The sequence below is a fragment of the Bos mutus genome, chromosome 19, assembly GCF_027580195.1.
Source record: "Bos mutus isolate GX-2022 chromosome 19, NWIPB_WYAK_1.1, whole genome shotgun sequence".
Lineage (NCBI taxonomy): Eukaryota > Metazoa > Chordata > Mammalia > Artiodactyla > Bovidae > Bos > Bos mutus.
In genome coordinates this window covers 15,784,695-15,801,741 of record NC_091635.1, presented here as the reverse complement: position 1 = coordinate 15,801,741, position 17,047 = coordinate 15,784,695, and the positions used below count along the sequence as shown (strand labels likewise).

General features: G+C 47.7%; 1 protein-coding gene across 2 annotated transcripts; it reads left to right on the top strand.

Moving 5' to 3' along the window:
* Window positions 1-2,069: 2,069 nt before the first annotated feature.
* DHRS7C (dehydrogenase/reductase 7C) lies at window positions 2,070-15,385 on the top strand. Of its 2 annotated transcripts, none has more exons than XM_014482102.2 (7): window positions 2,070-2,207; window positions 2,410-2,569; window positions 5,528-5,640; window positions 7,229-7,439; window positions 9,787-9,879; window positions 12,978-13,133; window positions 15,126-15,385. In XM_014482102.2, the coding sequence occupies exons 2-7, from the start codon at window positions 2,416-2,418 to the stop codon at window positions 15,332-15,334; spliced, it is 936 nt and encodes a 311-aa protein (XP_014337588.1). In that variant the 5' UTR covers window positions 2,070-2,207; window positions 2,410-2,415; the 3' UTR covers window positions 15,335-15,385. The 2 variants fall into 2 exon arrangements, with proteins under 2 accessions (XP_014337588.1, XP_005907604.1); XM_005907542.3 differs by having other exon boundaries at window positions 7,226-7,439.
* Window positions 15,386-17,047: the final 1,662 nt, after the last annotated feature.

Sequence of the window (17,047 nt, the reverse complement as noted above, 5' to 3'; positions counted from 1 at the left end):
CACGACCGAAGCGACTTAGCAGCAGCAGCAGCAGCCCCATGTAGACTGTCAGAGAATAAGGGGCAGTTCAGCTAACTTCTTCATAGTTGTGGATCTGCCTATGGAATGTTGTGCTATGTTGAACCAGGCATATCCAAAGTGGTATTAAATGGCTTTTTCCTGGAATGAGTCCAACACGAGGAAGGCGTGCTGGGGTCCTCTGGAGCAGAAGAGTTCATACTCAAAGGCCCTGCCCTCCACAGTGTGCATATTCTTTTATAGGACTTGTCACCCCTGTGCGTCTGTGTAGGTAAATCCTGTGTCAATGTCACAACATTGAGAGAGTCTGATCCTAGAGAAAAGGAAATCCAAAAGAAAAGTCCCCAAAGAGACACTCAGTTCTTTTAAAAAAAAAACTTATGCCTGAAGTTTCCAAGGAAGAAATGAATGTTCTGGAGTCATGTGAGAGAAACTGACGTCAGCAAACAGGATACACAGCATCTGGGGAAAGGAGTCAGTGATGAACGACACATCGGGCTGGACAAGAGGTAACTAGTCCCCAAGGCTCAGGTCAAAACCGACTTTGCTGCATTCTCTGAGTTTCCAAGGCCCTCTGCTTTCTTTTATTTTTTTATTTTTGGCCACACCACGTGGCATGTGGGATCTAGTTCCCTGTCTAGGGACTGAACCCATGCCCCCTGCATTGGAAACACAGGCTCTTAACCACAGGAACCCCAGGGAAGTTCCCCTTTTATATTTTTTAAGTCTTGATTTTATTCAAGTACAACATGCCTACAAAAAAATTACCCAAACCCTAAGTGTACAGCTTAGGAATTTTCAGACTATGAACACAGCCCCTCAGATCAAGGCATCTCAGCTCCATCTGTCTATCTTCGCTATAAAACAAATTCAGGTGGATTTTAATTCCTCCATATATTGCAATAATCTGTTTGCAGGTCTATTCCCCTCTTATGAACTGTCAATTATTTCTCTATAGCATGAACTGTCCTCTGTACCTCCCAGCATTGAAAACAATCATAGGCATATAGAACTCCCCAACACACACATACATATATATATATATACGTTTATATATATACATATACACACATACACACGTATGTTTATACAAGTATATGCACACAGATTGCCTGACTGAGCCCTGGCATCTCTCACCTCTCAAGCCTGTCCAGGGTCCTGAGGAATGAGCCCTGATATGCATTAAGGAAAGGCAACCAGGAAACCAATGCAGACTAGGAAAAAAATGCCAGAGTGAAGGCAGAAACTGAAAGCAACAGGCACGGCAATGGACCAGACCCATTCTGGGTGTGGTACACAGTCACCTCCTATATTCTTTCTTTCATTCATTATTTTTGGCTCTCCTGGTTCTCATTGCTGTTCTCAGGCTTTCTCTAGTTGCAGTGCACGGGCTTCTCACTGTGGTGGCTTCTCTTGCGATAGACCATGGGCTCTAGGCACACAGGCATCAGTAACTGCAGCACTTGGTCAGTAGCTGCAGCACAGGACCTCATTAGTTGTAGCCCACGGGCCCTAGTGCATGCAGGCTTAATCACTAAAGAGAACAGAGCCATCTTCTCAGAGTCTGTTACTAAGCTACAGTATCTTATTCTCCCAACAGTCCTGCAAGATGAGACGATTGTGCTCACTTTACGGATGAGGAGACTGAGGCTCCAAGAACTGGAAGCACTTGAAAGAGGAACAGCTCCAAACTGCCCTTTCCCATAGTTCATGTCACACCTTCAAGTGGTTCATCCGTTCTGTTAAACAGATTTTCTGTGTTTTTTCACCTCCATCCAGAAAGTTCTCTTGCTGCCACCAGAGTCTGAGCTACCTGGAAGCTACCTGATAGGAGAGTTAGGACGTGAGGGTAGGGATGTTTGTGCTGAAATCCCAGGTCCCAATCCCTAAGGTCCATCCCTGAACTGCAGAGGAACCTCTACTAGAGAGGCACCCAGGAGAGCTTTAAAAGGCTTGGCAGGGACTCTGAAATCAGACCCGGCCAGCATGTGTTCCTGAATATCAGCAGAGACACTATATTTACCCTGAAAGCCCTTTAGTGCACTGACAGCTATAAATAGCCATTAGGGCCCAAGCAAGTGGCCTTAACGCATGGCTTTCCTTCCAAAAATGCAGGCACATTTTAATTAAATTCGTAATTAACCTCTGGGAGGGCAGGTCCCTGGATTCCATCTGCTTCTGAAAACACTGTGAGTAATTCCCTCTTCATTACCATTTGGGGATTAGCACGCAGCCAGGAGCTCTGGAAGCAGCACTCAGGGGGTTTGCACAGAGCCTGGCTCCTGCAGAGGAGGCTCCGGGCTCAGGGCTTGAATGTGCAGCCTCGGGCCTCCTCTGCCTCGGGTTCCGAGTCCCTTTGTCAAGCGAGTTCCTTTTCCCCATTTTTCCCAGAACAAGATGGGGGTCACCGCCGTGCTCATGCTGCCCCTGCTGCTCTTAGGAATCAGTGGTCTCCTCTTCATCTACCAGGAGGTGTCCCGGCTGTGGTCCCAGTCAGTCGTGCAGAACAAGGTGGTGGTCATCACCGACGCCATCTCAGGACTGGGCAAGGGTAAGCAAGTTTTGGGCTTCCCCGACGGCTCAGTGGTAAAGAATCTGCCTGCCAACGCAGGAGACTCTGGTTTGATCCCTGGGTCAGGAAAACCCCCCAGAGAAGGGAATGGCAACCCGCTCCAGTACTCTTGCCTGGAGAATCCCATGGACAGAGGCACCTGGTGGGCTGCAGTCTATGGGGTCACAGACTCGGACACAACTGAGCACACACAAATGAGCTTCACAGCCTCTTGTGCCCACTTCTGCCCTGAAGGATGAGAGGCCATAGTGTGGGGTGTGGGTGTGCCCTCTGGGCAGGAGGGCATGGGTCAAGGCTGAGTTCTCTCCCAGCATATGTTAATCAGCCAGTGTCTTCTCTCTTGGCGGCTAAAGCTTGCTTGCCTGAGAAATGAGGGGATTGGAATATCTAGGGTTGCAAATGCACAGCCTATACCCCAAAAGCAGTCTACAGAAGTGATTTGCTTTGCCTTCAGGGAGTTTCTAGAAATTTTGAAGTTCAAAGCCCTCAGCTGGGGCAGTGAACTGGTGATGAGGCCAGACCTGTGAGCTGGGTTCAGTTCTTGGCTCCACCAATTACTAACTGGTTTTGCATTGCTCCGCCTTGGATTTCTCATCTGAAAGCAAGGATGCTAATACTCTGTGCCTCGTAATGCGGTTGTGATGACTAAATGAATAAAGAAATGGAAAGCCCTTAGGGACAGTGCCTGGCACTGTCGTGGGCACCTCTCAAATGTTAGCAGTGGCGATAATAATGAACAAATCATGCAGAGAACGCAAACGCCAGCGTGCCACACACCCCATAATCCCTGTTGTCTTACGATTGGCCTGATTCAGCCACATCACTTCCCAGTTCTGAAGGCATTTAGAAGTAACTTGAGAAGCTGGGAGTGGGGGTGTGACCTTCAGTAAACTCTTATGGTGGCTTTAACATGCTGCCGACCGCAGTGATTCTGGGTTCAAAGTGCTCCATTTCTCAGGTCCCAGGCAAAAAAAAATAGTGAGGGGCATTGAGCGGATGAGGTCAGTTACACATAGCCCACAGCATACACACAGTCCCACAGAACCTGACCGAACCCAGTGGGTAGCACTGGAGAGCAGCAAGGGGGCCAGAGCCAAGCTGTCTCCTAGGGAAACCAGACAGACAGAGATGTCAGGACTTCTAACTTTTGCCCCAAACCCACATAATTCAGCCAAGTCAGGAATAAAGTCACCTTGTACCCACTGTGTCTGCAGCAAGAATGATCTTCAAAATACTTAACCACTGCACTTCAACTGCTTCAGAGAACACAAACCTTGCCTGTGTTTCATCACCTCTAAGACACATTGTTTTCTTCCTTTAACCATTCCTGAAATTGAGCTGGTGGTGGTGGTTTAGTCGCTAAATGGTGTCCGACTCTTGTGACCCCATGAACTGTAGCCCACCAGGCTCTTCTGTCCATGGGATTCTCCCAGCAAGAATATTGGAGTGGTTTGCCAGAAATTGAGCTAACTGTCTCTTAATCAACAGTCTCTTACGATGGCCCTGGGCCATCTTTGTGTATTTTAATATCGCTGAAATCAAAAAGTCTCTTTCAGACTAAAGGCCTCTGGTCTGTGAAACACGACCTCCAGGGCTGCCCACACCCAGCGCAGCTGCCGCTGCCACTGAGAATTACAGCCCAAACTTGGGGAGACTAGCCATTCTCCCTTTGAATGGTTTCCTTTAGTGAATTCTCTTATTATAAAAACCACATATATTTAAAAGGATCTTTCAAGAAAAAAGAACCGAGGGACTTCCCTGGTGGCCCAGTGGCTAAAACCCTGTAGGTTCTGTTTCTAGGGAACCCAACATAACAAACCGCTGCGTAGGATGACTGTGAGAATAAAATAAGCTAATATGTGTAAACCTCTTTCAATAGCCACTCAAGCAAGTAAACTGTCAAAGTCTGCTAGCTTTTATTGTTTGGTTTGTTGGCTGTGCTGGGTCTTCCTTGCTGCGCATGGGCTTTCTCTAGTTGCAGCAAACGGGGCTACTTTTCGGTATGTGGGCTTCTCATTGCAGGGCTTCTCTTGTTGCAAAGCACAGGCTCTAGGGCATGCGGGCTTCAGTAGCTGCAGCACGTGGGCTCAGTAATTGTGGTGCATGGGCTTTAGTTGCTCCACTGACTGTGGGACATTCCTGGACCAGGGATCAAACCTGTGTCCCCTGCAGTGGCTGGTGGATTCTTATCCATTGCTCCACCAGGGAAGTCCAGCTTTTATTGTTCTTAAATATCAACGTTATTGCCACATAAAAATATTTGTATTTACCAATCACTGCCCAGTTGAGAACATTGAGCAAGCAAGAAATTCATCTAGAATAAAATGAACTACACAGAAGACAACTTCACTTTTTTTTTTTTTTTTAAATAAAAAGAACCCTAGCTGGGGCATCAACCCACAATGAAAATGTAGAGGAAACTAGTGACATTTGATCTGGAAAAAAAAAAAAAGCAACTGTCTCCAATATCCTCAGACTGAGATATACTTAACACTGTGCTTCTGGGGGTCTTATTGGACAGAGTCATCTTTCTCTCCAGTTTAAGAAAGAATATACCAGGATTTCCCTGGTGGTTCAGTGGTTAAGACTCCACTCTCCCAATGCAGGGGGCACAGGTTCAATCCCTGGTGAGGAAACTAAGATCCTGTATGCCACACAGCCTGGCCAAAAAGAAAGAAAGAGTGTCCCGAAAATCAGAACTGCTCAATGGAGGAGGGGCTATTCACACCCCCGTGAGCTGCCTTTCACAGAAGGCAGCCATGCTGAGGCTAGAAACAGGAAGAAAGTCCAGAGGAGGTTGAATGCAGTGCCCTCTAAAGGAACTCATAGCTCTAAGCCTTCTGAATTCTTTGAATCCTCGAATTTGTAACCACCCCACCCCCCATCTGCAGTTTTATCCACTCAGTGCATCCTGTCCTCCTCCCTTCTTCCCCACAGAGTGTGCTCGGGTGTTCCATACCGGCGGAGCCAGGCTGGTGCTGTGTGGAAAGAACTGGGAGAGGCTTCAGAGTCTATACGATGCTCTGATCAGTGTGGCTGATCCCAGCAAGGTAAGGCCTTCGGGCAGCCAGCATGGGCAACCCCTGGGCACCCTTAGTCTTCATGCTTGTCACAGAGCAGCTCTGCCTGAAATCTGGTGATAGCTCTGGGGAAATGTAATCTTGACACAGCCGACTTGGGGGTTGATTCATTTTGAACCCTCACCACGCCAAAAATTTCTTCTCTAGCCTCTGAGCCCCACCCCATTCTATTTAAGTCAGACTCAGAGGACCCAGAAGATACAGTATGTCATAGACACAGCTCTGTTTATAAATTCTTATGGCTGACTTTTAAAATAATACTTCAAATAATATCTCCTTCAAAGAGGGACTTCCCTGGTGGCCCAGTGATTAGGACTCAGTGCTGTCACTGCAGGGGGCCATGTTCAATCTCTGGTCGGGAAACTAAGATTCCTCAAGCCATGATGTGCAGCCCCAAGTGTTTTATTTCCGTCCCCGTCCATGAAGTTATATAGGAGGTAAACACATTTCAATGAAGCTGGGGTTTTCAAGGCATTTCTGGATCACTGTTTAAGAAATTGCTTTCAGAGTTCTCTTTAGGATTTGTTTTCTTTTTTTTTTGCCAATCTACATGGCATGTGGAAGTACCCAACCAAGGACTGGAAACAGAGTCTTAACCACTGGACCACCAGGGAAATGTCAAGAATTTTTTTTTAATTAATCTTTGCCCTTGATGTTGAATTGGATTTTGGATAAAGCCAAAAATAATTCAGAACTAAGTCTGGTATTTGAGGAGATGAAGCAAAAGGATAACACCAAAACCCCAAAGCATGTTTCCTGGGATTTTATCAGGTATTGGTCGTGAAGTAGTAAAAAGGAGGTTCTGAGGTCAACTGTGTGGGAAATACTGAGTTAGAGAAAGCTTCTCTGACTGATTTCTTTACTGCAGGACTTTTCAGAACCTTTGTTATGTAAATATGCATTGTGTTATCTCCAAGAAGAATGTATAGTAGTCTATATTTCCCAAATATATTGAACCAGAGAACATGCTTTTTTAAGGGCATATCTCAGGACTCATATTTGTGAAACACCAGGATTGTATCTGCCATGTGGAATTATCAATTTTTCCATCTGTACCCCTTCTAAATCATGAAAATCTTGATGACAGCATGTTTAGGCTGTTTTGCACCTATACAGACGGTGTTCCAAAAAATTTATATCGAGTATATCATTTTGGCCAAAAAACAATGTGGCTACAAAGTCCTGGGCAGATTCTCTTGTGGCTTGGAAGCCAGTCTGAAAGCCATTTCCAAAGAGGAGCTCAGAAATGTTATTAAAAAATGACATCAGAGAATTTATGCACAGCCTCCATTTAGATTTCTCAGTTCTGGCCCCTTGACCAGAAGATCAAACTTTGTAGTGCATGTTAACATGTTGGGAATGTTACTGTTGCCTTGGTCCCCAAGGATGCATTTTCTCCATCAGTTTACCTTCTCCCAGTTATCTGTTTCATTTAATCATCTGTTTGTAGTCATTCCACAAGCTCTGAGTTTCAAAAGGGGCAACTCTTAGATGGAAGGGCCCCAAGGTCTGTGAGGATATTCCCACACGTGCCTTGACTTTCTCGTTGGTCCAGCAGACATTCACCCCAAAGCTGGTCCTCTTGGATCTCTCAGACATCAGCTGTGTCCAGGATGTGGCCAAAGAGGTCCTGGATTGCTACGGCTGCGTGGATATCCTCATCAACAATGCCAGCGTGAAGGTGAAGGGACCTGCCCATAAGATTTCTCTGGAGCTCGACAAAAAGATCATGGATGCCAATTACTTTGGACCCATCATATTGACCAAAGGTCTCGTGAGTTTGACCTTCCCATGGATTCCTGGGTCACTGGGCTGTTCAAGAGGTCTCTGTTATGCCCCCAGATAGTCATCCACTTCTGGATGGAGCCTCTAGCCCTCTTCAGAAAAATCCCTGCTTGTTTGGTGAAAGCTTTCAGCTTTTGACTATAAATGTTGATGAAAGAAAAGGGTTGTGAAAGTCTCTTAGTGGTATATTCCTGCCTGCCTCCTCTGTTCAGTCCCCTTCCCAAACCCTGCCCTTTACTTCCCTTTTCTTACTCACATCCATGGCTCCCCTCCAATCCCATTCCACGTCTCTGGACCATTGTCTTCAACCCCTGCAAACCTTCTATTATATCCACCTTGTGGTTGATCTGCTCCTAATAATGACAGTTGGTCCAGTGTTGAAATTCTGTCCTCAGTCATGAAGAAAAGAGTTTATCCCAAACTACAAAAGACCCAGAATACCGTCAATTCCTTTTCAGAAACAGGAAAGTGTTAGTCGCTCAGTTGTGGCCAACTCTTTGTGACCTCATGGACTGTAGCCCACCAGGCTCCTCTGTCCATGGGATTTCTCAGGCAAGAGTACTGGAATAGGTAGCCATTTCCTTCTCCAGAGGATCTTCTGGACCCAGGGATCGAACCTGCATCTCCTGCATTACAGGCAGATTCTTTACCATCTGAGCCACTAGGGTAAAATTATGGTCCCTTTGTGGAGATTCTAACAACCAAGTTCAAATGCAGGTCTGAAGCTAGGGTGGGGGTTGTGGAATAGCTAGAGATGACACGGAATAGAACCAAGAGTTAAAGCCCTTCCCCCACCCTAAATAAGGTTTACCAAAGCGGAATCACAAAAGGAAGAATATAAGGATATACATTTAGGGAGCAGGGTACACTGGCAAAGCTGAGAGAGCAGGGTCTTTGAGCTGCCTTCTGTACAGCAAGAATCTCCTCGAAAATGGGATTCTGAGAACTGAGACAGATGAAGGCCAAGCAGCATTGGGAGCAGAAAAATGACTCCCAGAGCTTCCAGAGATGAGAGTGCCCCAGAGACCACGGTTTCCTCGGCCCAGTCGCTGTGGACACACCCAGCAGGCCAGCCAACGTGCGTCCTCCCCTCAACCCCTGAGAGCTCCGGTTCCCTGGCAACAAAGTGAGGCATGCTAAGTTGAGTCTTGATTTTTTGCCATCTCCTGATTCCACCTGTGCTATCATTGCTCTATAGCTTTTTCTAAATTCCCTCACTTGTCAATTAATTCTACTTAAGAGGAACTTTTTTTTTCACCATAAATTAAAAGTTCCTTTCCTCTCCGTAAATGGAAGAAAACCTGAAATCAAAACAAAGTCTTAAGTTTTCCCAAGACACAGGGCTGAGGTCTTTCCTCTTTTTCTTGTTCTTTTTTTAAAGATTAGCACATGCAAGAGAGGTTTTAAAGACCCGCCTGAACCAACTTTCCTACTGGAGGAATAGGAGAATTGGAGAGGGAGCTACCTTTCTCACTACTAAAATCAGTGTCACTTCAAGGACATGGATGGGTCATTTAAAATCACCCAGGGTTGGGGACTTCCCTGAAGGTCCAGTGGTTAAGACTTCACCTTCCAATGTAAGAGGTGTGAGTTGGATTCCTGGTAGGGGAGCTAAGATCTCACATGCCTAGTGGCCAAAAAACCAAAACAAAACAGAAACAATACTGTAACAAATTCAATAACAATTTTAAAAATGGTTCCCATTTAAAAAAAATAAGCTTTAAAAAATATAATAAAATCACCCAGGGTTAGGTCTAGTGGTTAGGACTTCGAACTTCAACTGCAGGGGGCCTGGGAATTAAGATCCTGCATGACACAAAAATAATAATAAAATAAAATAACCCAGCAATTCACCAGTCAAGCCCAGCCCACTCCTAGGCAACACTGGATAAATGGTGGCTGGGATCCAGCCCACCTGTGTCCCACTGTAATCTAGTTAGCAGGGAGGCAAAGGAGCCTGTGGGAGAAGGCAATGGCAACCCACTCCAGTACTCTTGCCTGGAAAATCCCATGGGAGGAGCTTCGTAGGCTGCAGTCCTTGGGGTCGCTGAGAGTCGGACATGACTGAGAGGCTTCACTTTCACTTTTCACTTGCATGCATTGGAGAAGGAAATGGCAACCCACTCCAGTGTTCCCTGCCTGGAGAATCCCAGAGACGGGAGAACCTGGTGGGCTGCCGTCTGTGGGGTCACACAGAGTTGGACATGACTGAAGTGACTTAGCAGCAGCAAAGGAGCCCGTGTGATGAGGGGTCTGGGGAAGGGGTCTGCCGGCTGCTGCCTGACTCCATCTCAGGTTTGTAACCATGAGTCTTCATCCTGCGCTTTCCAGCCCTGCTCCCCGACATGATCTCCAGGAGGACCGGACAAATCGTGTTAGTGAACAACATCCAGGGGAAGCTTGGAATCCCCTTCCGCACAGCCTGTAAGTTGCTAAGACAAGTTTCATCTCAGGTTATGTGTCTTATAAGACAAGAGATGTGGTGTCTAGCACGAAGCATATGGTTCCTAGGGAGAGGGTCCAGAGATGAAAGCATCCGTTGGCTTTTCTTCCATCCCCTCAGCTCCTATTTTTGAGTGCCTACAGCACACAGGTGACTGAGAGATAAAGATAAGTCCTTCCCTCGGACCCCAGAAGCTCATCTTGTTCTATGCTCACAGCAGTTATATCTGTTACTTCTACACCTCACCATATCCTCACTCTACAAGCCAGGCATCTGAGCCCTGGCACCTGCATTCTTAACCCTGACGGCCTCAGGACCCTGAGAAATCAGTCTTACGTGGGGTATCAGGCTTCCGAGAAAGGATATGGGAATTCACACCCATGTCAGGCATTTTACATACATTTTCTCACTTGGCAAGAGTGATACTATCCTTAAATGATTAATTAATTACCTCTATTTTATGATTTATTTTTACCTGAAGTGGTGTAATATTAATCTTTTTTAAAAATTATTTAATATTGGAGTATGAAGAAGGCAATGGCACCCCACTCCAGTACTCTTGCTTAGAAAATCCCATTGATGGAGGAGCCTGTTAGGCTGCAATCCATGGGGTCGATAAGAGTCGGACACGACTGAGCAACTTCACTTTCACTTTTCCCTTTCATGCATTGAGAAGGAAATGGCAGCCCACTCCAGTGTTCTTGCCTGGAGAATCCCAGGGACGGGGAGCCTTGTGGGCTGCCATCTGTGGGGTCGCACAGAGTCGGACACGACTGAAGTGACTTAACATAGCATAGCATGGTTGATTCTGGGACTCCTAGATGGCATTACTGGTAAAGAACCCACTTGCCAATGCAGGAGATGTTAGAGACATGGGTTTGATCCAGGGTTGGGAAGATCCCCTGGATGAGGGCGTAGCAACCCACTCCAGTATTCTGGCCTGGAGAATCCCCATGGACAGAGGAGCCTGGTGGGCTACAGTCCACAGGGATGCAAAGAGTCAGACACGACTAAAGCGACTTAGCACGCATGGCTGATTTACAATGTTGTGCTAGTTTCACATGTATAGCAAAGTGACTCAATTATACATACACATACATTCATTCTTTCTCAGATTCTTTTCCTATAATGGTTATTACGGAATATTGAGTAGAGTTCCCTGTGCTATACAATAGGTCCTTATTATCTCTTTTATATATAGTAGTGTGTATACGTCAATCCCAAACTCCTGATTTATCCTTTCCCTCCCTCCTTTCCCCTTTGGTCATCATAAACTTGTTTTCAAAGTCTGTGAGTCTGTTTCTGTTTTGTAAATAAGTTGATTTGTATCATTTTTTTTAGATTCCACATATAAGTGGGATCATATGATATTTGGGAATACCAGACCACCTGACCTGCCTCTTGAGAAATCTGTATGCAGGTCAGGAAGCAACAGTTAGAACTGGACATGGAACAACAGACTGGTTTCAAACAGGAAAGGGAGTACATCAAGGCTGTATAGTGTCACCCTGCTTATTTAACATCATGAGAAACGCTGGGCTGGATGAAGCACAAGCTGGAATCAAGATTGCCAGGAGAAATATCATTAACTTCAGACATGCAGATGACACCACCTTTATGGCAGAAAGTGAAGAAAAACTAAAAAGCCTCTTGAGGAAAGTGAAAGAGGAAAGTGAAAATGTTGGCTTAAAGCTCAACATTCAGAAAACTAAGATCATGGCATCTGGTCTCATCACTTCATGGGAAATAGATGGGGAAACAGTGGAAACAGTGACAGACTTTGTTTTGGGGGGCTCCAAAATCACTGCAGATGGTGACTGAAGCCATGAAATTAAAAGACGCTTACTCCTTGGAAGAAAAGTTATGACCAACCTACACAGCATATTAAAAAGCAGAGACATTACTTTGCCAACAAAGGTCTGTCTAATCAAGGCTATGGTTTTTCCAGTAGTCATGTATGGATGTGAGAGTTGGACTATAAAGAAAGCTGAGCACCAAAGAATTGATGCTTTTGAACTGTGGTGTTGGAGAAGACTCTTGAGAGTCCCTCGGACTGCAAGGAGATCCAACCAGTCCATCCTAAAGGAAATCAGTCCTGAATATCCATTGGAAGGACTGATGTTGAAGCTGAAACTGCAATACTGTGGCCACCTGATACAAAGAACCAACTCATCTGAAAAGACCCTGATGCTGGAAAAGATTGAAAGGGGGAGGAGAAGGGGACGACAGAGGATGAGAGGTTGGATGGCATCACCGACTCAATGGACATGAGTTTGAGTAGGATCCAGGAGTTGGTGATGGACAGGGAGGCCTGGCATGCTGCAGTCCATGGGGTCACAAAGAGTTGGACACGACTGAGCGGCTGAACTGAACTGATTTGTCTCTGACTTATTTCACTTAGTATGATAATCTCTAGATCCATCTATGTTGTTGTCAACGGCATGATTTTATTCTTTTCATGGCTGAGTAAGATTCCAGTATGGGGCATCCCAGGTGGCTCAGTGGTCAAGAATCTGCCTGCCAAATGCAGGAGACGTGAGTTCGATCCTTGGGAAGGTGACCTAGGACCTAGAGAAGGAAATGGCAATCGGCTCAAGTATTCTTGCCTGGTAAACTCCATGGACAGAAGGACCTGATGGGCTACAGTCCATAGGGTCGCAAAGAGCCGGCCAGGCCTGAGTCGCTGAGTATGCACACACAATATTCCAGTGTATATATGTACCACATTCTCTTTATCCATTTATCTGTTGATGGGCATTTTGATTGCTTCCATACCTTGCCTATTATAAATTGGGCTGCAACTGGACATTTTAAAGATGAGAAAACTGAATCTCTGAAGGTAAAAACTGGCCACTTGCCCAAAGTCATACAGTGGAATAGTAGCTAAAGTGGACTGGGTCCCATCTCTGCATCTGTTCACTGCTTCACAAAGGCTCTCTGTCCGCATCTACGAAGTGAGGGGCAAGGCTGGGGACTTTGCAGCCTCACCCAGCAGAGCCTGTAGGGATGTGTGTCTCCAACCCCCTCCCGGGAGGCACAGAGGGATCCGCACCCACTGCCCGGCTGGTTTCTCTTCCAGATGCCGCCTCCAAGCATGCAGCACTCGGCTTCTTCGACTGCCTTCGGGCAGAAGTGGAGGAATATGACGTGGTCGTCAGCACCGTGAGTCCCACCTTCATCCGCTCCTACCACGTTGATCCAGGCCAAGGAAACTGGGAGGCCTCCATATGGAAATGTGAGCTTTCAGAGCACAGCTGGAGGGAACGGAGCTGGGGAGGGCTTGTGGAGGAGCGGGGTACGCCCAGGGTGGCGGGGGGTGGGGTTGGGGTACCATGAGGGGAGGGTGTTCCTGAAGCGTGAGACTGGGGAGATGGGGTGTCTGCACCCCGCTGGCAGCGGGGAGGGACCCCAAAACTTCAGTTCCAAAGCACCAGGTAGAGGGTTCAGTTCAGTTCAGTTCAGTTCAGTCGCTCAGTCGTGTCCGACTCTTCGAGACCCCATGAATCGCAGCACGCCAGGCCTCCCTGTCCATCACCAACTCCTGGACTTCACTCAGACTCACGTCCATCGAGTCAGTGATGCCATCCGGCCATCTCATCCTCTGTCGTCCCCTTCTCCTCCTGCCCCCAATCCCTCCCAGCATCAGAGTCTTTTCCAATGAGTCAACTCTTCGCATGAGGTGGCCAAAGTACTGGAGTTTCAGCTTCAGCATCATTCCCTCCAAAGAAATCCCAGGACTGATCTCCTTCAGAATGGACTGGTTGGATCTCCTTGCAGTCCAAGGGACTCTCAAGAGTCTTCTCCGATACCACAGTTCAAAAGCATCAATTCTTCAGCGCTCAGCTTTCTTCACAGTCCAACTCTCACATCCATACATGACCACTGGAAAAACCATAGCCTTGACTAGATGGACCTTTGTTGGCAAAGTAATGTCTCTGCTTTTGAATATGCTATCTAGGGAACCCTCCCTAACTCGAAGCCAGCAGACCAAGGCCAGGCTAGGCTCCATCACTCACAGGCTGTGTGACCTTGGTCCCAGGACTGCCCATCTCTGGGCCTCAGTTTCCCATGCTAAACAGCCAGGATTTGGTTTTGGAGAAACTTCTGCTCCACTTCAGAGAAGGCAATGGCGACCCACTCCAGTACTCTTGCCTGGAAAATCCCATGGACGGAGGAGCCTGGTAGGCTGCAGTCCGTGGGGTGGCTAACAGTCAGACACGACTGAGCGACTTCACTTTCACTTTTCACTTTCATGCATTGGAGAAGGAAACGGCAACCCACTCCAGTGTTCTTGCCTGGAGAATCCCAGGGATGGGGGAGCCTGGTGGGCCGCCATCTATGGGGTCACACAGAGTCGGACACGACTGAAGCGACTTAGCAGCAGCAGCGGCGCCCCTTCCCTAGGTGGCAGCACAGAGGAGAAGCTCAGAGTGTGGCCCAGAGTGACTATTCTGAAACTCACCTCTGTCTCATATTAAGTATTGGAACAGCAGCAACTCCCTTCCCCTGTTTCCCCTTTGGAAAATGAGAGATGATGGTACATACCGACCTGGTAGAGTCCTAGAAAGGAAAGTTCCAGCTCACAGAGTTTGGAACAGCAACTAGCACATCCTGAGTGCTCTGTAAGTGCACCTGTGATCTCTATTCTAGAATGCTCTATACAGAGCAGCTACCTCACAAGGCTCAGTAGTAAAGAACCCACCTGCCAATGCAGGTGGGTTCAATTTCTGGGTGGGGAAGATCCCCTGTAGAAGGAAATGGCAACCCACTCCTGGGAAATCCCATGGCTATACGAGTCTGTCAAGCCACCCATGAGGTCGCAAAAAAGTCGGATGCCACTTAGTGATTGAACAACAACAAAGACGTGGGCAACCGGTTCCAGGAGGCACTGGACAAGCACAGCCTGGCAACAATCATGAACAGCAGCCCCTTCATATGTCTGACACCTTCTTACCTTCTAAGCTCTTTCTCATCCCTTCCACCACTCATAACTACCCTGGGATGTCAAAGGGCCAGAAACTGCACCCACTTTACAGATGCGGAAGCTGAGGCACGGCGGGTAAAGTGCCTGCTCATAGCGCATGGCCAGCGGCCCGCACGTGCAGGGTTGGCCCTGAGGCTGGGACCCCTGCACCGCACACCTGTCCCCACCTTGGGGGGCGGGGCTCTGACCACCTCCCCCTTCCGGAGCCTATGAACCACGCCCCTTCCTCGGGGGGCTTTTCAGTCTTTTTCAGGAAGCTGACCTACGGGACACACCCTGTGGACGTGGCGGAGGAGGTGATGCGCACGGTGAGACGCAAGAAGCAAGAGGTCTGCCTCGCCAACCCCATCCCCAAGGCCGCTGTGTACATCCGCACCTTGTTCCCCGAGCTCTTTTTCGCCGTGGTGGCCTGTGGGGTGAAGGAGAAACTCAGCGTCCCGGAGGAGGGTTAACTGCCGGGCTTCAAACAGGTCTCCTCGAGGGGAATAAAGGTTTTGCTGGTAGGTGGTGGGTCCTTCCATCTTCTCAACACGGGGGTGGGGGTGGGGAGGGAACAGTTCCCCCAGCTGCACTCCACGTGGGAGATACGCACCATCACAGTTAGGGTGGCCCTCAGTCACTCCGGGCCTCTGCGACATACCCGGGACAGATTTCCAGAAGCTTCTCGACTCTATAAGGTGACAATCCAGCAGAAAAACAGGACCCATGATGGGCTCGACACCCACAAACACACACACGCCATCAGCCTGCCCAGGCACACAGAAAACCACCTCCATTTTACCTAAATGTGATCTGTCCAGTCAGCCCCCAACCGTAGAAGCTGGACTTGCCAGCTCCTTAGGGAAGCGCTGCTAAATAGAACTTTCTAGAATAATGGAAATATTGTATCATCTGCTGTGTCCAGTGTGGCAACCACCAGCCACGTGTGGCTGTTAGGTACTTAAAATGTGGCCTGTGCAACTGAGAAAGGGAATTTTTTATTTTATTTAATTTGCATTAATTTAAATTTAAATAGCTGCATGGGGCTAGCGGCTCCCAGGTTGGCAGTACAGCAGAGCTAATCCTTGGTCTTGGCAGCAGAATCAGCCCTTTTCCATGGATTTCATTTGTCCCAAGAGGAGCCCAGGCACAGATGTTTAAAATTTTTTTCCAGTGGATTCTAAATTGCAACAAATCTTGAGAACTTCTGCCCTGGGGCATCCAGCTCATTCCAGCTTTTTCTTACATTCTCAAAGCAAAATTCATTTAAAACTGCCATCGTTATTATTGGTGGATGTTTCCCTTAGTTTAGTTTTTCTTAAACACAACAGTTAATGATTCTTCAGATCTTGGAAAGTGTAGGATATATTTTTTGCACTAATTTTGTAACTACTGCTTCAAACTTTTTCTAATATTTATAGTTGAAAGAGGGCCCAAATTTCCTCCCTGAACTCAAGCCATTTACAAAATTAACATACGTGGTACACATCCACATGTACATATCCCTGAATTTATAAAGGAAAATGTCAGGGACTTACTTCCCTGGTGGCCCACCTTCTAAGGCAGGGGATTCAGGTTTGATCCCTGGTTGGGGAACTAAGATCCCCATATGCTGCAGGGCAACTAAGCCCAAGAGCTGCAAATGAAGACCCAGCACAGCCAAAAAAAAAACACACAGTGTCCAGACCATATGATCACCAAGGAACCCAGGCAGCCCCAGGATAAGGCAGCAGGCCAGGATGTATCTCCAGAATTTAGGACTCTTAAGTCAGGGCAGGCCTAGAATCAGCAAGATGACCTTCTGTGTCGTTGTTGGGTGTCAGGGTGCCTGGAGGTGCCTCGGCCAGAATATTGGAAGGTCAGTAGGGGCTGGGAGGCAGGGGAGGGACAACACCATTAAGAAAATGACTGATGTGACTGGTGACCAGAGACAGAGAAGGCAGCTTCGGGACAAGAAGGGCTGGAGCCAGCCCTGCAGGCAGTCTTGGGGTTGCACCAGGACTGGGTTCCAGGTCAAGCTTGGCCACCACCCAGCCCTGGACCTGGGGTCCTGACCTGCTCTCTTTAAGGCTCTGCCTCTTCTCAGGGTGGAGTGGGGCTAAGGGGCCCCTCCTTTGATGGTGGGGGGTGGGGTGGATGGGTGGGGAGGGGCTGCGTCTGGGAAGCATCCACGCTGGCCCTGATCC

Coding starts and splice junctions, on each gene's coding strand:
- DHRS7C (XM_005907542.3), top strand. CDS start 2,416: ATGGGGGTCACCGCCGTGCTCATGCTGCCCCTGCTGCTCTTAGGAATC. Junction 7,440..9,786: donor ACCCATCATATTGACCAAAG/GTCTCGTGAGTT, acceptor TGCGCTTTCCAG/CCCTGCTCCCCGACATGATC. Junction 9,880..12,977: donor AATCCCCTTCCGCACAGCCT/GTAAGTTGCTAA, acceptor TTTCTCTTCCAG/ATGCCGCCTCCAAGCATGCA.